Raw genomic sequence first — 20,865 nt, 5'->3', positions numbered from 1 at the left:
GTTTTAGAATTTCCACTTGGTTCTTGTGGTGGTTTTATATACTGCGTCAAATTAACTAAGCTGGATCTACATTTCCAGACTTACTTCCCTGAATGGTTCCAAGTTAGGGCTGGCCAAGAGAGAAGTTTGCATGAGATTTGTAAGGCAGAAGGGAAGTAGCAGCCATTTTACACGCTAAAGGTAAGTATAGCATATCGAGCACTTGCAGCGTGCTCTGATCTCTGGGCTTTCCCAACAGAAACTTTCCCCAGCTGCCACTGGATCTCCTCCTTCAGCTTCCCTGAGATCTGAGCCTGGTGACTGTGCAGCTCCACGTGAATGGCATTAACTCTTTCTTGCAGATTGCCCATATCCTTGAGATTAGAGGTAGTGAGAGACAGATGTGGGTTTTAGTTGTGCTTATGCTTCCTATTTTTCCTCATGGGTTTCAGTCTGTTCTTGTTCCCTCTCCTGCACCCCCCTCCATTTCATCCAGCTTTCCTTTCAAATCGCTAGTCCTACTGACCTATGATGACTTCAAACTCACCACTAGATGCAGAGACACCAGCCTTACAAACTTCTTTACCAGGAATAACAATCTGATAATGTTTGACCCCTGGAATAAAACCCTATATTCATATCACTTGTAGTGGACCTACTTTGATTAAACCCCAACCATTTCTCTGCTGAGACTCTCCATTTATTCACTCATTCTGACTGCCCTTTAATTCCTTGTGCAAATGTGTTATATCTGCTATAAAGTCCTTCTAATCCAACAGCTGGTCATTTCTGGGTCAGTTTCTAAGACTGCTTTTTCTTTTAACTATGTGTCACATTTTCCTTTTTCTTCATGCACCTGCTAATTTTTATGCTATACTGGCTATTGTAAAGAATAGGTTGGAGATACCTTGTCTTCCTCTGACAAGTGTTGATTTTTATTTTAATCAGCAGATAAATAATTAGCTGATCACCCTGAGCATGTGGAGGCTTGGATTTACATTTTTGTTAGGGTGGGTCTGTTTCAACTTTGTCTTTAGGTCTAGAGTGAATCTCTTGGTCTTGGGACATAGTTTTTACTCCTAAAGTATAACTCTTCTGTGCTTTCAAAGAAAATCCTGAGGTATTTACCACACCTCTTCACCTTGGTGTGACTTAGACTCCAAACTGTCTTCATTACCATAGGCAACAGTTGAAATCCTTGTTCTGATTTTCAACTCTTTCAACTGTTGCTTTCCCCTGGGTACTTAGAGTCTCCCTTGCGTATATGTACTTTAAGGTCAGTCAAGAATTTGAGAGGAGTTTGTTTACATATATTAGGGCCAGCCCACCTGTAGGATCCCTTATTTCTAGGGTATTTTCTTTCATTTCAATACACTCTGAGAGCCCAAGTTCTGTTAGTTGATACTTCAAGATGGTAACTATAGCTTTCTGCTTGAATTATAGCTATTTCATTTAAACAGACTGGGGCATCCCTTAAGAAAAAAAAAAACATAAATGTGTGTTTCACCCAGTGTAGTTCTCTTGATTCAAGGGTTGAAGCTTCTTCAACCCTTGCTTCTGCCTGCTTTTGGCCACTTTCGCATGTCCTTAAATGTTTGTTTTTTAATATTTTAATATTTTGTTCAATTATAAATAAATTTATAATTGTTATATACTGGAGAATTAGTCTATTGCAAGCTGCTCCCTCATAACTAGAATCATAACTTTGAGATAATCTTTTAAGGCTGAGGCAAAAGGAAGAGAGGAGTGGTGCTGTCTCTGAATCTTGTTAACCGAAAGAAAGAACTGGAGAGGTTTGGAAAATATGAGTAAAGAGGTGTCAGAACAATCTCCTCCTTTAATAGATTGCCTTCCTTTGCTGGAAAAAAAGTGAATGAGTGTGTAACACACAGAGAGAATGAGAAAGTGACACAGAGCTACCCCCCTGAATCCAGTGCATAGGGATTAGAAGGTACTGGAGGAATATAGGGCAAATCTGTCCTAACTGACTATGTCAGTTGCTGGTGTGTGTGTGTGTGTGTGTGTGTGTGTGTGTGTGTATGTACACACCATGCACCCATCAGCAGGGCTAACTTGGAAAAATCTAAAGGCTAGTAAAGAACACTGTCTCTCTTCCTCTCCCACTGCTAATTATTTTTTCTAAACTATCAAACAAGATGAAAATGATAAAAAGCGCGCCGGATAAGATACTTCAGGATATTTTACCTGTTTTTTCTTTCTTTTTCTTTTTTTTTAAATGAAGTTTTAAATTAAACTAATGAACTTCATTCCTTCCTTCCTTTTATTCTTTGAGAGTGTGTGTGTGAGTGGGGGAGAGAGAAAGAGAAAGGGAAAGAGAAAGAGAGTGAGAGAGAGAGAGAGAGAGAGAGAGAGAGAGACTCTTAAGCAGACTCTATGCTCAGTGAGGAGCCTGATGCAGGGCTTGATCCCATGATCATGACCTGAGCTGAAACCAAGAGTTGGACACTCAACTGACTAAGCCACTTAGGTGTCCCTGTCTTTTCTTTTAAACATGTCTTAGGATATCTGACCAGGATGCTACTGATGGTTTAGAAATTATGATACCTATTACTGGTCCACATTTTGGGGAAAACAGACAGCTATCAAAATGGCCAATAGGAGGCCTACAAGCCAAAGCTGGACCCCTTTCAATTTGATATCTTAGATATTGGCTCAGATTGTATTTTCAATATTTTTGGAATTAAATGCACATTAAAAAATACAGATTCTTAGCTGTCTCCTTTAGATGATACTTGTAACTCTTCAGTTCCCAGAACCACAAATACTGAGGCTTGTCTTTATTACTCACATTTCTGAACACAGCCTATCTGACCCCATAGGTTTTTGAGTTTGTGAGCCCTGCTCTAAATCTTGCTGGGTTGCTATTACTGTCTTGTGAATGCCACCATACTTACCTGTCTGGTGTTTAGGAAAAAAGGTCTAAATTGATCCATGGGAAGTAAGGATACATGTAAAATCCCCTAGAGAAAACAACAAAACAAACTACACCTGCCAGAAGGATGGCTTGAATGATGACAGATATTCCCACAATGCTTTAAGAAAGCTTCCCTTGGCCTAGATATGAAGAGTGTTTCTAGTGAGGAACGAGTTTGTGAGGTGAGACACACCACTGAGCTGCGAGGGATGGGATAGAGTGGCAGGCGAGAAAACAATGGAACTGTCTGTGACTCTTAAAAAGAGAAGACACATTGGGCAGACAGAGCAATTGGTAGTGAAAAAAATGTAGCAACATCGCAGAGTGGCCTCATAATAGATCAGAGCAGCAGGAGGCTGGATACCACAGTAGTGGCCACATAGCAAAATGTCCTACACACACAGTGCAGGTGTGATGGCTTCTGAGCATGGAAGTAAAGAGATGAAAGATTAGAGTTGAGTTATGATATAATGAGGTGGAGGGAGAGGAGAAGACAATGAATTTTAAAGATGGAAACAGAATTCTAAAGAGACTCTTGGGAAGTCTTTAAGGCTGGAGAGTGAGTAGAGAATTCAGGGATACTCCTACAAAAAAGCCTTAAACATTAGTGGTTAAGAGTGTGGGGTCTAGTGGTCTAAGAGTGTGCCTAAGTGGCTCAGTTGGTTAAGCATCTGACTCTTGAAATCAGCTCAGGTCACGATCCCAGGGTCGTGGAATCAAGCTCCATGTCGGGCTCCAGTCTGGGTGCGGAGCCTGCTTAAGATTCTCTCTCTCAATCTCTCTCTCTCTCTCTCTCTCTCTCTCTCTCTCTCTCTCTCAGAAAAAAAAAAAGAGTGTGTGGTCTAGAATCAGACACATGAGGGCTTTGCAATTAATCATCTAGATGACTGGGCAAGTTTTTAGCCTCTCTAAATTTCCTCATCTATAAAATGGGGATAGGATAGTATATACTTCATAGGATTGTGAATGTTAAGTGAATACTTATAACGTGCTTAGTCGAGTTTCAAATAAATGTTAGCTACCACTATTATTATTATTAGTAGTAGTAGTAAGGCATGAACACCTATGTGCTATGAAATGTGCATTATATCATCATGATCAGCATCACCCTACTTCATGTTAAAGCACCCACATGTCTGGAAGCTTTTGTTAAATAGCACATTTGACCTGGATGGTTTATTAGCAGCAATGAACACATTTCAAAGGGATGGGCAGAAATTTGAGGAGAAGTTCAGACTGTCTGGATCTGGTTAGAACTCTTGCTCAATTGGTGGCTTTGAGAAGTGTGAAGGCAGCATGAGAACATTGGGCACTGGGAGGAAAGAATAGAAGACACACTGTACCTACTTTGTAAGTCAGTCTGAATTAGATATAGTATAGCTATATTCCAATATATCTGGGAGTTGCTGTCTGCCATGTGCATGTTAAAATTTTCATTATAGCTACCTGAAATGTTTTGGTTGGGCTGGGCTAAGGAAGAGCTCCTTCATGCATGTAAGCAGGAGTCTGTTGGGATAAAGGTGGAGGTACATGGAATAAACCTTTACTCTTTTGGATCAGGAGAAAGAGCTGCTATAACTGGTGACATCATTGATATTGTCCAGTCTGCCTAAAGGAGGCTCTTCTCAGCCGAGAGCTTATAAAAAGCAGGCAGCTGCCACAGAAATCAGATACTGGTCCCAGTGAAATTCAGCCCATGTGTCTAAAGGGAATGCAATGAATTGCTTTTCCTTTCCAATGCTTTCTTGTTTGGCTTCCATGGAGGTTTGTGTTTGTGGAAGAACTTGGGTCTAATTGTTGCAGACAGATGCCTGTGTTCTTTTAGCTGAGGCAGATGGGCAACAAGAGGAGGAGGTGGGGGTGGTTGTGAGGGAGGAGGTGACATTTGTAAATATGTCAAGGGACAATGAAAATTCACCACAAATGCAGTGGAACCTTTTAAATGAGAAGATGAAATGATCTTTTATAAATGATGTGTAGATCTGGGAAGACAGCAATGGCATCAGTGAGTGTATTGATTCTTGACTATCTGTGGTTACAGTTGATGAAAATCAGCTCTAAGGAGTGGCAATTATTTTCAACCTCTTCCCATATAACACGATTTCAAGAGTTGCTAACAATTTATAAAATTAACTGTCACTTTTCCCCTTTCCATAACAAACAACAAAAGAGCCAAATAGCAGGCAGCATCAGGAAGAAAAAAGCGTTGTAAATGCCTTGAGCTAAACCTACTGCTTCTCTTGGTAGTCTCCAAAGAACTGATCGTTTTGTGGCCTGATGTTTCTCTGGGGTTGATGCACATTTTGGATATACTCTCTAGTCAAGCCCCATAGACTACAGCAAGCACTCAAGACTTAAGCTCTAATTAAGCTAGGTCAAAGTCCCTTGTCACCTCCCCAAATCTCAATCAACTGGGAAGCTGCCTTCCTGGTACCAGACCCTGGTTCTTTCCTTCAAGCACCTTACCCCTTTGTCCAGTGGAACCTTCACGTCCATAGAGAGAGACCCTGTTTCCCCATTGATCATGGCTGTTCTCAGCTTCAAGAGGAAAGATAATGGTATTAGTTCCCTGGCTCACACTGGAGGGTGGAAGGCACTGAGCTTTATTGACCAGACTGGAGGTGATCCCTAGGAATAGTTTCAGTTCTTCCCTTTTTCCTTAAAGCAGAATACACAGGAGGGAACATAGACATGATTCTAGGTTCCACTCAGCTTATAGTTCCAGACATTCACCGAGATAATGCTCCCAAGTACACTAATGTATGAGAGAACATAGTGCCATATTACTGAGACACAATTTTTTCTGAATGAGCTATTGACCCCAAAAGTCAGAATTAAATACCACTGGAGCTCAGCCTCTGTGGTTTACAGACATGGCTCATTCGGCCTCAGCACCCTCTGGGATTCAGTAAGATACTGCTATGTTATTACAGTTGTTGGAAGAATTTTCCATTACAGAAACTGCTTCTGGTTTGGACTTGGAAAGCCTCCATGGGGAGGAACAGGGTGGTCTCAGAGCTCATGGCCCCACAGCTGGCCTGAGTACTGGCTGTAGAGCTACACCAGCTTCTATTTCTCCTACTTTCCCCACTCACGGTTTCAGCTCGGTCTTCCCACTCCACTTCAGAGAGATCCACGCTGTTGTAGTTAGGTTTGGGTTTGAGTTTCTTCCCGTCTCTGTACTGGAGTGGGCAGGTCATGAAGAAAGACATGAGGTTAAAACATAAGGCCCTGCTATAATGCCTTACAGATATATTCATAAAATCAAAGAATCTCAGTGATTCTTTAAAGGTTATCTGGGTCAACCTTCCAGCTGATGCAGAATTTCCCTTCCCAACATTTGTGACAGATGGTCTCACGGCCTCTGAGTGAGTATTTCCCATGATGAGGAGCTCCCTATTTTGTGAGTCAGCCTGTTTTGGTTTTGGACAGCTCTAAATCGTTAGAAAGCTCTTCCCCATACAGAGCTGAAATCTGGCTCCTTGTTACTTTTACCCATTGGTCTTATTCTTTCCCTGGAGCTGCACATAATGTTTTCCACCTGACAACTCTTAAGGTTTGGAAGGTGCTTGTTACTCCTGACTTCACTTCTATAAGCTAAACATTCTCAGGTTGTAGATCCCTCAGGTCCCTCTGAATATGCTCTACTTTGTCCATGTCATTCCCAAAATGAAGTGCCCAGGATGAAAGTCAATATTTTAGATGGGGTTCTGACCAGTGTAGTGTGAGTGTGACCTGTGTGGACCAAAATATTGTATGGCTTTGACTGCTGCCTCTGATTCTACTGGATTTTCAGGGCAGCTACACTGCCCTAATGGCCCAAATAGAGTTTTCAGTCAGTTAAGTGCCCTTGGCCTTCCTCACATGGTACACTGTTAAATTGCATCTTTTCAATATTATGCTTGAGCATTGAATATTTTGCAGAACTTTCCATGCATCCTAATATATTCATCTTGTTAGTTTCAGCCCATTGTTTATAATACTGCCTGAATACTAATTTCCTCCCTTAATGTATTATCCATACCTTCCAGACTTGGTGTCATCTGATTTCTATGTTTTCATCTTGTTGATTGAATTCTTGAATGGGACAAAGTCAAGGACAGGCAGATTCTACAGTGCCTAATAAAGACCTCCCTCCAGCTTGACATAGAGCCATTAATCAAGTCTTTGAATGTTGTTGTTTTTTGGCCCTGACTTCCATCTCTCCCTGCCACCCTCTCTCTGATACCAAGACAGATATTGTCAAGGTATCTGCTACTAGGTTGGCAGCACTTCCCAGGTTTAGTTTAATAATAGATCAAAAAAGGAAACAGGATGGTTTATTGTCAGGGTAAATTAAGAATTAATCAGAGGGTCTACTTTTAGCAGAATGGGGCCCCGAAGATGCTTAAAAGACTGAAGTCCCCTATCACTGTGTATCTTGCTTCTGCCAGTTTTTTCTTTTTTCAAGAAAGTGTCACCTTATTTCTGGGAGTTTTGCATGATAATGGCCCCAGTAGTATTCTTTCATTCTTCTCTTTTTCTCTGCATCCATGCTTGGATGATGCTTCTGTTCTTGGCCTTGGTGATGCCTGTGCTCATAGCAAACAGCACTGCCCTGCCATATTTTACACCAGATCTGTTTCTTTTGAGTAAGGTGCAATAGTCGTCATTCATTTCTATTTTCTAATTCCTGATGATACGTGAAAGATCATCTTTAGCTCATTTTATTAAAACCACAGTTCTACTTTGTATAACTTGGAGCACATACAGAGAGATTTCAGGCCAGAAGTATGGCTCTTGATCCACTTTCAGTTTATTACTAGGCAAATCCTCTATTATTTTTATTTTTTAACTTAACTGTTATTCTTCTTAATATCTACCACAAATTGATAGTGCTTTCCTTAGGAATCTCATTATGGTGGCTTTACATAATAATGTTTGTTATGTAATAATATTCTACATGCTATTTTTCTCTAATTTCATTTGTTTAAGTCTATTTGTGTATACTTTATTTCCTTAATTAGATATAACCTTCTGTTTATAGTATTCTCAGAGTGTTATAAGGTCAGGCACCCAGTAGGTCCACAATATTAATTGATTGGTTGAAGTCTTATATTCATCTAGATTATATAGATGGTGACCGATGAGTTTCTGACCATTGCCCTTCAATTTTACAAGTCAGCTCCATGACTGACATATTATTTTTTTTTTCCTAGTGAATCATCTTATTGCCACTGGGAATGCTCCCTATAGAACCCACTGGTAGAGGTCAGTGACCCATTATGGGTTCAGATGCTTGCCCAGTAGAGTCTGAATTGGGAAGACAACATGGCTTCCAGTGTGCCCTGATCTCTACTATGAACTTCTATATGTTGCCTTAAATAGCTCAGTCAGTTGCTTTATGGACACTCAGTATCTATCTGAACCAAATTGGAATGGAATTTGGCTTAGAATGATTTCTTCAAGTGGTACCTGGGGCAGATGAGCCCCTTAGTAAGTTCTCACAAAGATGCTCTGCTTGGTATTGTCTTCAGCTGCCATTTCAATTTAGTGTGAGACTTTAAGGGGAAAGGGCTAAGGTTCCTGTAGGACTTAACTGCCTTCTTCCTACTTCCCTGAACAATCACACTGAAAGGTGTGGCCATTGTCATCAATAGCAGCCAAGTGCCCAGACCAGAGGCATCAGGGAGCCCCTAGCCCTGAAGGCAGAACTTTTAGATAGAATGATGCAACTTTTTTGGTCATCAGTTGTTCTGTTGAATGCATGTGAAAATGTTCCCAGCCCCATGCATCAGGATGGAGCAAGCTAGGAAGGAGGCAGGAGTGCTAAGGAACATATCATCCCAAGACAAACTCTGGGGAGCCTCAGCTTTACTGCCCCTCCCCCCCACCTCTCATGAGACTCTTCCCTTGCCATTTTTATTGTTAACTCAATGTTCACACCCCCTTGAGGAGGGGGCAGTCCCTGGAGTTCTGCTGATACCACTGTAAGACTCCAAGAGGAGTGTGGAGCAACTGAGGCAGTGACAGGAATGTAAGTGGAAGCTTGTCCTTCAGGGAAAACTGCACATTTCATTATATGCTTTCTGGACTGTTCATTAATCAGTTCACCTATTTTTTTGTTTTGTCTTTCCTGCTAGATTACAAACAGTTTGAAGACGGAAACCATGACTTAAATTTTTTTTCTTATATTATCCATTGGGTTCTTAAATGGAGCCCAATGTATGTACATTGTTTTAACTGATTTTATGAACTGTCCCCAAATCCCATATAGTTAAGATCCCAATGCAAGTAAGATCTGTACCTACCAGGGGTCGGAGGTCAGGATGTGAGAGAATGTAGCCATTGTTAGTGTTCAAAAAGGCATATCCATGCACTCCGAGCTGCCAAAACAACAGGGATTGAGGGGCGTCAGACCTGTTGTTTGGGCTGGAGAACTGGAGTTGGGTGAGGGTTGGATTGCAGGACTATTAAAGATGGCAGCTCACAGCAGTGAGTTTTTCAAATAAGAATATAACTGAGCCAGCGTCATGCTTCTAGCCATTGATTCTGAATTCCTTTCTAAGTTTTAGTGTTTGTAGCAGCCACAATAATGCATATCATTACTCAGCCTCTTCCCCATCACATGCTCTATCTAGGTGCTTTGATGATTTAATCTCATTTTTTCCCCAAACAGGACTGCATGGCATGGAGGAGCAGATTGAAAACTGAGGCACCAGGAAGGGAAAGAACTTTCTGAAGCCCACAGAGCAAGTCAGAGCTGGTGGTGACACAGGGTCCCAGAAATCCAAACCACTGCCACCAGGCTCAGTGCCTGCACTTCTCTGTGGGGTGGGATTGAGGGGCCCCATCCCAACTCTGGGCTTGGCTGCAATGCCTGCAGAAAGACTCCTGAGCCTGGTAGCACAGCCCCCAGGGAGCCTGTGACCCTCGACTCAGGCATCTGATCCAGGCTCACCTTGTACCGGGGTGCCAGTTTCATCAGCTCTCTCAGGGCCACATCAGAGCCCACCACACCCAGAAGAATGCCATGGGATCGCTGGAAAGAAAAATACCTGGTTCAGGGGGAGGCCAGGCTTCCCTGTGCACAGGGCTGGACTGGACCCTTGGCCTTCCCAGAACCTGGAAGATATAAGCCACTTCCTTATATGACCCTTCCTCTGCAGTTGGATTTTAGGCTGAGCTCTCTGGAATAAAAATCTAGAACCTACCGGAAGAAGCCCCAGGAGAAATCTCAGCTGCAGGGAAGATTAATTTCCAGTATTAATATTTAAATCATAATATTTAAAAGAAATACAAAGTTGAATAAAATATTAATTTTCATAGCAGAGGCTGAGTATCAGAATCTGAAAGACCATAATCTATGGATGCTTTGAATACACAAGGCCTATAAGGAAACATTTTCTGACCAGATAGAGGATGGAAGGTTCTAGAAAGTCCTTTACCAGAGGCCTTTACAAATTAGAGGCTGTCCAAACTGGTAGGCTAAGTGTTGTTTTGCCAGAAGGTTGGCAGGTGACTTTTCTAGCCTTATATCCTCAGGACAGTGGTCCCACGTGCAGAGAAATAAGACAACCCCAAAATGACTAAGCAGAATCAAGGGGTGAGTTTGGGAAGTATGGACCCCACTCCACCTCCCACCCTCACTCCCCTCCCAACCAAGAGATTCTGATATAAATGGTTGGGCAAAGGGCTTGGAATCTGAATATAAAACCCTTCTGAGGTGGTTCTGATGCCCATCCAATCAAGAACCATTGGTCTAATGATGCCAGCCAGGGACCCCAACTTTTAAAATCTGCTGGAACTTCTCAGAGAGCAGCCACTCACCGTTTCATTCTTCTTGCTGAAGACTGGCATGGCCACAGTGGTGAGGAGCATCAAGCTCTGTGCCTGTGAAGTGAATAACTGCCAGGGAGGAAAGAGCAAAGGACAGAGATCTCAGAGTCCATAGTGTGGAGGACCCACAGTCACCAATGTCAACTATCGCTGAAGTTGATAGTTGACATTCAACTATCGCTGAAGCCACCTTCGAACAGGAAGACGAAACCACAAGTGAGGTTCCCCTTCTCTGCAAAAGGAGAGCTGGCAGAAATGCTGAAGGAGAGAGGTAGGCTGGAGAGGGGACCAGGCCAGTGTCTCTTAGCAACGATAGTCCTAAACCAGGACAAGTGTCAAAACCCCAGAGCCCACAACCCAGCTCCCAAACATGCTCATGAAGTACTCTTGTCTTGGCCATGCCAACGATGAGCATGAACCATGGAAGGGGCACATCACACACATGCCCAGAAATCTCTGCTATGGATCCAAATGACAGCCCAGGGCAGTTAAGAGGGAGAAGGACATTGACACAGAGCCACCCACAAACACAAGCACATGCATGAGGAAGCATAGCTCAAGAGCAGGCGTAGTTGTAGCTGACCTTAGGGTCATGGTGTAGTTGTAGCTGACCTCAGGGTCACTCCCAACACACATGGGACAGACCCACAACCTCTTCCTCACTCAGAACACCAGAGCCACATCATTCCACACCTCCCAAATGGCCCTCCTCCCTGACTGCCTCATCTCATTGTGCAGCCTCCTTCAGCCTCCTTGGAAGGGGCTCTGCACAAGCACCCCACTTTATCATGAAGATAGGTCCTCACAGGTGGCATGCACAGGTATGTTTAATATGTGTGATCTTCATCAGGATCAACCAAAGGAGGGTGCTGAGCCATGGAAGTCTATAGTATACTTTCTTGGAGAATGAATAACTTTTAAAAAATTGAATATATTTGACATATAATATTGTGTAAACTTATGGTGTTGCTTTGATACATTTACATATTGTCACATGATTGCCATTGTAGTGATGTTATTTACATTACATAATTATAGTAAGATATTATCTATATTCATTATACTATGCATAGATCATTAACCATCAAGTCTCTTCCCCTTCCTCATCTGATTTTTCACTTTAGAGTTTGGAAGTAAGGTTTTCTGAAAGTGAGTAGTTTCAGTTAACTAATGTTTTAGTAGCTACTGGAACCAGGAGGACCCTGGGGTTGACCAAGGGGATGCAAGAAGCAGCCTGGGTCCCTGATGACCAGGAAGCTCCTCATCAGCTCTGGGATGCCACCTCTAAAGTTCTTTTACATGAGAGAGAACTACACTTTTCTCTTATTTAAGCCACTATGTTCAGGTCTCTCTCAATCCCAGTCTGAGACTTTACCACTGAAGCAGGTGGCTATGTATGTGATATGATTTGAGAAGTGCCAGGAAGGTCCCTCTTGCCCCCACACATCTCATCTACTTTGGCTATCTATTCCTTTGTGTAAATCACTGCAACCCACAGGCAGTCTCTGAAAGTGCAGGAAGGGGAGCACCTGATGAAGCCATAGTATCTTGAATTACTGGTTGGCTACCTTTCTTCCTGAAACAGGTAGGAGAGAAGAACAATGAGGGAGGTGAGGACAATGGGAAGAAGGGAGGCACAAGTCTGGAGAAAAGGGGTTCTATCCATGGAGAATAGCCTTGGGCATGTCTGCTCATGGGGTTTCTGGGCCTCTGGGGGTAGCATACAGACAATGGGTCTTCTAGTGGGCTGAAGGTATTCACCCCTTCATGCCATCTCCTGAGGAGGTGCTCTGCTCACCCCTCTCCTGACTCAGGAAGTTACCTATTACTCCCTGGGGCCCCTAACTCTGGAGCAGGGTCAGGCCCCCACCTTGCTGTCCATGTAGGCTTCTGTCCAGGTGATGTCATGGTCATGGTTGATGACCATGGGGCGGCTGAGCACGTGCAGGTACTCCATCACGTTCTCCTGTGCATCTGCCAGTGTGGAGATCTGTGTATAGTAGCCTGGCAGAGGAAAGGGTTGTGTGGTTATGAAAAGCTGGGGGTTCAACTTGGAATCACTCTGCAGGGCCCACAAATGCTCCCCCAGCTGCTCTCAGCTTACAGGTTGGGCTCTCATTGGGAGCTGCCCTGGGCCACAGGGAACTACTTCCCCCAAGGTTGTGTCCTTTCCCGCAGGCAGCTGGAGGCCAGTGGTGCTGCCTTAATCTGGGAGAACTGTGGGGGGACCTCTCAGTCCAGAAATGCCACAGGAGCAGCAGGGGCCTTGTGGCTCTTTTTCCCTCTCACGATTATGCCCTCCTCACTTCCTTACAGGGTCATCTCCCAAGAGCACCCCCTCCTGCAGGCAGCTCTGTATTTGGGTCCAGTCTAAGACAGTAGCTTGGTGTCCCCTAACCCCCCTATCTCTGACTACTGTCCTTCCTTGTTTACAGGGAGGGGTGCTATAGACTTTTGGTTGTAGCCACAGTGATATTTAAAAGAGCAAATGGCTTATAAGGCTCTGAATGCCTTAGTACATGTTTACCTGTCTGGTCTCATTGTGCATCACTCCCCACAAAACATTCATTCCACCCTCCAGAAAGTGAAACTGCTTTCCATTCCCAGCATGCTCTTATCTCAGACCCTTTGAACATGATCTTCACTCTCTCTGGAACACTCTTTAATGCTCTCTATGTTGGCTGACTCCTACCATTATCTATATCTCAGCATGGACACTTCTTCCTTTAGGAGGCCCTCCCTGCCACCTTCAAATGGGGGAAGTGCCTCTCCCATCACTCTCCCAGCCCCTGTAAGGTCTGTGCCCCTCTGCCCTTACAGTTTATATCACCACTGATGGCTGATTTGTCTGTTTGCTCTGCCGGACAGCAACAAGAGCAAGACTGAGTCCATCCTGACCACAATTTGGAAACTTTGCCAGGCACGACAGTACATTCTCAATAAACTTTGGTCGAATCAATAGGGACCAAGTTGGCATTGCACAGCCCAGATCTTTGGCTCTGGCCAGAGACAGATGAGGACTGCACCCAAAACATTATTCTAAAGAAAATGATGACCCTCTGCTTTGTCTAGAAGCAGAACCAGAGTAAATGGACATAATCTGCAACAAGAGGAATGGAGGCTAGACATCAGAAAGAACTGACATTTAAACTGTGGGTCTCACCCCTGCATCACTCTGTCTGTATTATGATTCATACAGGCTTTATTTGAAGAGAGAATTTTCTCTTCTGCAAACACTGGACAGATGACCTCTCAGTTTCATTTCAGGTGACTTTATAAGTTAGAGTCCTGCAGGGGTAATCATGTATTTACTCAAGTTTTCCTGGGGCAATCTACATTTTGTCTAGCTTTTTCCAAGTTAGAAGGAGGGGCAGATACTGTTATCTTGACACAGTACCTCTGTAAGGCCCCAATACAGGAGCCATGGCTCAGAACCTCCGACGACTGGGTGCAGGCTGCAAGCAGCTCTGCTCACACACCACCTACCTTTGTTGTTGCATGCAATCCACTTCATGCGGTCAGCAAAAGTCACTTCTCTTCCAATCAGATAAGTGAAAACTCGAACCTAATCCACAAGACACAGATGCACTCAGCAGACATAGATCCTGGCCATAAGTAGTGTTAATATTATTTATGTGAGTCTTGGATGTCAGGTCAAGCATTTTGCTGACTTTGAATTCTCCACTCTCATCCTTTTGACCAGAAAGGACCCTGAGGCCTAGGCAGCAATGGGACTTGCCAGGACCATGGTAATGTGAGCCAGGTATAGCGTGGAGGGTCACAGCCTGACAGTTTTCATCTGAACACCACATCTGGTCTCTCATCCAGAACTCTCTCTCACATGAGTCCTCTGTGCCTAGGGTCACCATAATTTTGGAACACCAATCTGGGACATTTACTAATGTGTCTAATGGAGCAGGACATTTGAACTCAGGGAAGGCCTGGTTTTTCTGGGCACCACTGGTTATCCTATGCAGGCAGTAAGAGAACGCTTCCCTTGGCCCCTTCCCCTGCCCCCTTGACCTCCACCAGAAGGGTAACCTTGCGGTCAGGCCAGTTGTACTTCTCAAATACTGGCTCATAGTCTTCCACAGCCCCATCGGTGATCAGCATGATGGCCTGGTTGCAGAGGCTTCCTTGCCGGGCCTCTTGGAACTGTGTGGGGAAAGGACAGGTAACATGACTGCAGCCCAACTGTCCCCCCCACACCTCCACCCCGTCTCCTAACCCTTTACTCTCCTGGAGCTTCACCAGGTGTCGGTACCTGCTTCAGGATCTGGAAGGCTTCAGTCAAGGCTTGGTTCACGACCCCCACACCCTTGACCATCAGCTCATCTACCAGCTGTTTGAAATGCTATCATGGGTAAGAAATTAGAGGAGAGTCAGTGGATTGATGGCCAAGGAACCTTCATCTGTGGTCTTAATTTCAGAGGCTGTTTAGAGCTATTTGCCCAGAACATGACTACAGGATCCATCTCTTCATGATCCAGCTAATTTCATGGCTGGACCCTACAACAGATGTTTCTTAAATGCCCCCAAGATAAACAGAGTGCAAGTGGCTAGGTGCAAACACATCTCCACTACTGGAAGGAAATGCCAAGTGTGAGCCCATCCAGAGCAGGGAGGACAGTTCAGGCAGACCTGCTGGGAACCAATGCCCAGATCCCCAGCATCCTCAGCACCCAGACCTACATAACCCAATGGTGAGCATTTCACAGAAGAAACCATGGAGGCCCCCAGGGGCTCCAGTGTCCAACCCGAGGCTGGGATTCAAGAAGAAGCCAAACTCAAATTCTCCAGTCACAGAAAGAAGGATCTGTGACCTGCAATTTTCTTTTCAAAAAAGTTACCACATCCTCTCCTCCTTGGCCTTTGAGAAAGACTCAGTCCAATGGGTTTGAACTTCTCTTCCTTTTGGGGAAGTTCTTCATGAGGACTGATACAGTGGAAAGACCCACAGAGGAGGCAAAGAGGGAAACTGAGTCATGGATAATCCACAGAGTGAAAAAGCAGTTCTGAATAAGTGAGATTTCCTTTGGATGGGAGGTCTCTCTTTGCTCACTATTCGGATAAGCAGGCAGCATATTTATGAGGCAATTTCTTGGGGGTATTTACATGGGTAACTGCTTTTCCCTCTTTCCAAGTACCATGGGAATAAGTAAAGGGGGCCGTCAGGAAGTCTGTTCAGGTGACTGCCCACCATCCTAATCAAGCAGGGGTTCAGAAGCATCAGGCACTCACCTATGGTGGACACTCACCTCGCGATTGTCCCGATCTGCCTGGACAAGGATCCCTTTAAAACAAGGCTCGATGTAATGGATGTAGTCACTGTACTGTAGTTGCAGAGGGCAGAGGGGACAGAACAGATAGGATCAGTTTGGAAGCTCAGGAAACTCACAGGCTAACTTGGCACCTGTGTAATATTATCTTGGAGTACCCTATGCTTCTGGCAGTTTTCCTGAGTAGAGAGAAGGGGGTACAGAGAACAGTGGGGCTTTAACTCTAAAAATTCTCCTCAAATCCTGGTCTTGGTCTTCTCAGGTGGCTGAGTGATGTCCATCTCCTAGAATACACAGAGAACCTGAAGGCACTGAGAGAATTCCTTTGGTCTCCGCCCTTAGGACAAGACAAAGTGCCTTCCACAAGAATTCCAGAGCCTTCTAGTTCTTCTATGTTCTGACCCCTCCCCAATGCCTGGGTATAGGGATTAGGAACTGAATTCTTTTACCTTTTGTCTTGCATTTATGATCAAGATCCTCTAGCTGTCAACAGGGAATGGGAAGGGGGGAAATGAATTACTACTGCCCTCTTTTTCTTAATCTCTCCATTTCCCTATAGTTAGAATTCAAATCTTGAAGATGTCTTTAAACTACTTCTGTTTAAATACAAGAGGGAGAGAAAGGGAGATGATGGTGACATGGTGGTAGGAGTGCAGGCAGGTTCTAGGGCAAGTGCTGGGGTGTTCTTGGGGAATGTAGGGAACAAATGTTTCTCCTGCCTCTCCTCCCCAAAAGCAGGAGAAGGGTTGGGAACGAGGTGGGGCAGGCTCTGCAGGAGGAGCACACTCCCACTCTTGTGGAGGACTGAGGCCTGTCCTTGTAACTGTCCTGTCACTGCTGCAGGTCATGTCTAGGGATGGAAAGGTGGTGGAGTTGGGGAGGGCGAGGTCCAGGGGTGGTGTGGGTGGGTAAATGATGCAGGCCTCAGGGGAGCAATTCAGAGATGGGGGAGGGGCCCTTCTTATGCCTCCAGGATGAACATTTTGAAGTTAGACCATTTTGCCTTGGTATTTCTTTACTAGATATATAAATTCCATTGAAGACAAGCATTTTCAGCAATGTGACAGGATGATGGGGAAAGCTTTGGATCAGGTAGGCTTCAAATTGATGCCCCCAAGGTGGCAGTCAACTCTGCCTCCTTGGAGGGCTGAACTGGTCTGCTCTTTCATTGCATTGAAAGCATTCTTCTGACTTGTTGTCTTCACATTTCTTTCTGCTTCATCCCTCTCCTTCATTATTTTTCTAGGACAGGAAGACCTATCCTGTCTAGAGCTATCCTCAGGAAGATTTGCCATGCAAGCAGGACCAAGGTCTGCTGGTCCCTTTCTAGCTCCCACTACCTACATTCCCCTTCTCTTAATGTCTGGATTTGGTGGGATGAAGGAGATGGGGGACTGGGAATGTAAAAAGCAAGAGCGCAGGGCTCACTCATCCTAAGCATAATGGAGAGGCTGTTCCAGTGATGGGTACCAGTCAAGAGCACATGGATGGGGGTGAGTTAAGTATCTGCTCAGGGCAAGTGTCTCTTAATTTTTATTCTCAGACTCATCTGAGAAATTGATGAAATCTGTGGAATCAGAAAAGTGGATGCACACATTTTACACACAATTTCAGAAACTCTGTGGATCGCTTAAAGCCCATCCTTGGTCCAGCTTAGGTTAGAAGCCCCAGCTTCAGAGAAGAGAATCATTCTACAGTGCGAAACATCAAGTGATTGTACGTATAGGTCATTCTAGTGCAGGCAGAAAGGGTTTTTTTCTGGGGAGAGCTATTCTAGAATAGGAAGGCACATTTACCGCAATGATATTAACAAAATCATTCTCCCCCAGTGTGTCCAAGATGGTGGAGATGGTGTGCTTGGCGATACTCATCCGCAGCCCCTTCATGCTGCCACTCGTATCCACTACAATCACTATGTCCTTGGGAGAAGTAGCAGCTTGTATATACCTTTAACAGAAAGAAAGCACAGGCCAATAATGGGAAAACTAAAGCCAGAACAGCCACCCAACTGAATCTCTTGTTATTTCTATTCAGATTGTGGCCCAGGTGTACCCAAGGTTCAGGGCAATGATCCATCAATGCTAGCTTTTTTCATGTCCCATAACCACCCAGCACAGTTCTAAAGCCATTTTGGGGTCAAAAGTTGGGACTGTGCTCATCTAATGGACCTATCAGGTGGGAAGAAGGTTCAGTCCCGGTGGTAACCCTTGTCCTTTTTGTTTTGGACCAGCCAGGGTCCTGGAGGGACAGGCAGCAGGAAGGGAGAAAGCTGGATTTCACCCTCAGATTCCATTACAAATCTGCCAGAGGAGGGGTGTGAAGGGAGGGGAGAGTCTGGCAGAGGGTTGATTTGGAGACAGCTCAATGTGCTGGAAGGAGGTTTGGGGTAAGAAAGACAAATGTGATGAGTCCTAGAGCAAGGGCAGCTGCAGAGAAGGGAAATACAGCTGGCAACTCTTCCTGCTTTTGCATTGGGTTCAGGTTATACACACCTGAGGCCCTTGGCTGGTGGTGGGGGTAGGGCAGTGACTGGAGGAGAACTGGGCAGAACCCAAAGGTTATATGAGAGATACCAGCACCAGACACCATTCCCCTGGAGCTCTTACCAGCCACGATTTCTGCAGTCAAAGGCAATGACTCCATTCTCATCAGGCGTCCATTTGATACCTGGGGAAATAAGGGCTGGTTCTTTTACCAGCTCAATAAAGAGCACTCAGTAAAGAGCACAGAATGTCCAGTTTGGCCACCCCCAAGGCAGGGCCAGCAGTGGACCTGGACAGCAGATGTGGGACCACTAGATCACACCCTGTAAACTGAGGCAGCAGGCAAGGAGGAAGGGCAACTTACGGAGGGATACCTACCACCAACACTGCCCAGACCCAGAGTTTGGGTTACTTTCACAGGCCCCCCAAAATGTGATACCTGGGACCCATTTGTGACTGAACCTCACATCAAGTTGTAGAAGGGGAAGCTTGAAGGAGGTATGACAGTTAACATCCACTACCATCAGCAAAACATGGACAGAGCGATAAACAGACAGGTACTCTGTTCTCTAGCTCACCCGCTTTACTCAGCTTAATTAAGATCGCTGGGAGAAGTGATTTGGCTATAAGACTGTAAGTTCCTTGAAGTCAGGGATTCCAGGGCCTAGTATAGTGTCTAACATAGTACCTAGCAGAGTTGATGCTCAATAAATGTTTGTTACTTGAATGAAAAATGAATGAATGAGTACGAAAGGTCTTACCTTGAGCACTCACAGAATGCTTTTGTCTTATTCATCTGATCAAAAACTTGGATAAATGTACACAAAGCACAGATAGCACTGACATGATCAATGATAGAATCTCTTTTGAAAGATTTTAATGGTTGGGAATAGTGAGTTCAAAATAAGGAGATTAAAAATAACAGGTGAAAGTGTAGTTGGTTATGTTTGGGCTACAAAAAAGGTTGTGTCAGTATCACGAATGTCTAGAAGCTCCAAGGGATCATCCTTTTCCATAACAGTTAGACTTCAGATGAGGTACACCCTCTGAAGCATTGCTTGTCTCAAAGGTAGGAGATGTTTTCAGTGATCGTGCCCCCAAAACCAAACAAGTGAAAGCCGAGTTCCAAGAGTGAGAGGCAGGGGCCCAGGCAGCCAGGAGCCAAGGCCTGGAAGGAAGAAACAGGACCAGAGCATGGTGGGAGCTTGAGTAACAATGGCTCTTATGTAGACCTGAAGGCAGCTGTGAGAAGTAGGGTCTTCCAAAGGACACATTCCTATAGCAGCAGCACAGGTGTGGGGAATCTGATCCTTAGAACAATAATGAGGAGGAGAAACTGTGTCTAAGGTTCTCAGTTCTGAACCAAAACCTTGGAAGAGCGGTTTAGTGGTCCTGGTGGGGGTACCCTCAACTCCAAGAAGAAACAGAAGTGGTCCTCTTGGGGGGAAGCTTGACTCTTGAAATGGTGTGGCCTCACAGGTAAAGATTACCAAAAACACAAGAAACAGGCAGTGTGAGTGAGAGGCAGCAGAAGCAAGAACCATCAGCTGTATCCTCCCAAGGATTACAGGTATTGAAACTACCAAATACAAAGTAGAAGATGGCTATGTTGGAGAAATCATCAGGAAGAATAAATAACAAGAAGTGATTAGGAACAAAGAAACAGCCTTAAGAATATGGAACATTTTTCTAAATGTTGAAAAAAATGTATAATGGATTATGCAGAGGTCTGCATAAGAGAAAATCCATGCATTTGAAAGATTCCCCCAGAGACTAGAATGAGAAGGTCTAATATATATCTGGCTGGGGCTGTAGAAAGAGAAAAGGGAGAGTGCGAGGAAAGAAAATGGTCACAGAACTGATGTTGGCAAATGCTCTAGGACTGAGAAACAGTCTGAATCCATAGATCTAGAAAGCACAGCATATCCCAAGCAGGATAAATAAGATATCCACATGTAGACACATAGTAGTGAAACTGCATAACTCCGAGGGCGAATACATACATACATACATACATACCTTGAAAACAGCCAGAAAAGCGAGAATGCTTACAAAGGAACAGCAGTTAAATTGATAGCAGATTTTCACAACATCAATGGAAGTCAGAAAACAGTAGAAACACAGTTTTAAGGTGTTGAGAGAAAATAATTGCGAATTTAGAAATGCATTCCCAGCCAAACAATCATTAAAGAATACAACAGTTTTGATAGAGAACAACAGTGTTGTTTTCTGAAATCTGCTTGGGGGTTTCTAGTTCCTCTGTGCTATTTCTCAGGGGTGTGTCATCAAATGCAGGCTTAGTCACTCCTCTCCAAAAAAAAAAAAAAAAAAAAAAAAAAAAGACTTGGCCTTTTCTGTTTAAATGAGATGA

At 44.3% G+C, this 20,865-nt stretch overlaps 1 protein-coding gene across 4 annotated transcripts in view; it reads right to left on the bottom strand.

The window, feature by feature from the left end:
• CACNA2D4 (calcium voltage-gated channel auxiliary subunit alpha2delta 4) overlaps positions 1-20,865 on the bottom strand; it is a 114,044-nt gene that overhangs the window by 70,868 nt on the left and 22,311 nt on the right. For all 4 annotated transcript variants that reach the window (XR_014137908.1, XR_014137909.1, XM_060658831.3 and 1 more), the window contains exons 7-18: positions 18,618-18,678; positions 17,808-17,958; positions 15,991-16,065; positions 14,997-15,086; positions 14,774-14,887; positions 14,219-14,297; positions 12,603-12,736; positions 10,724-10,801; positions 9,855-9,935; positions 9,205-9,279; positions 6,010-6,096; positions 5,381-5,452 (exon numbers count right to left, since the gene is read on the bottom strand). Coding sequence is in view for 2 of the 4 variants with exons in the window: in XM_060658831.3 (XP_060514814.3) it covers positions 5,381-5,452; positions 6,010-6,096; positions 9,205-9,279; positions 9,855-9,935; positions 10,724-10,801; positions 12,603-12,736; positions 14,219-14,297; positions 14,774-14,887; positions 14,997-15,086; positions 15,991-16,065; positions 17,808-17,958; positions 18,618-18,678 (1,097 nt within the window). In the remaining 2 variants the exon portion in view is untranslated. The remainder of the gene's footprint in view (positions 1-5,380; positions 5,453-6,009; positions 6,097-9,204; positions 9,280-9,854; positions 9,936-10,723; positions 10,802-12,602; positions 12,737-14,218; positions 14,298-14,773; positions 14,888-14,996; positions 15,087-15,990; positions 16,066-17,807; positions 17,959-18,617; positions 18,679-20,865) is intronic.

This window comes from Panthera onca, chromosome B4 (genome assembly GCF_046562875.1).
Source record: "Panthera onca isolate mPanOnc1 chromosome B4, mPanOnc1 haplotype 2, whole genome shotgun sequence".
NCBI classification, from domain to species: domain Eukaryota; kingdom Metazoa; phylum Chordata; class Mammalia; order Carnivora; family Felidae; genus Panthera; species Panthera onca.
This window is presented reverse-complemented; position numbering and strand designations above follow the sequence as displayed.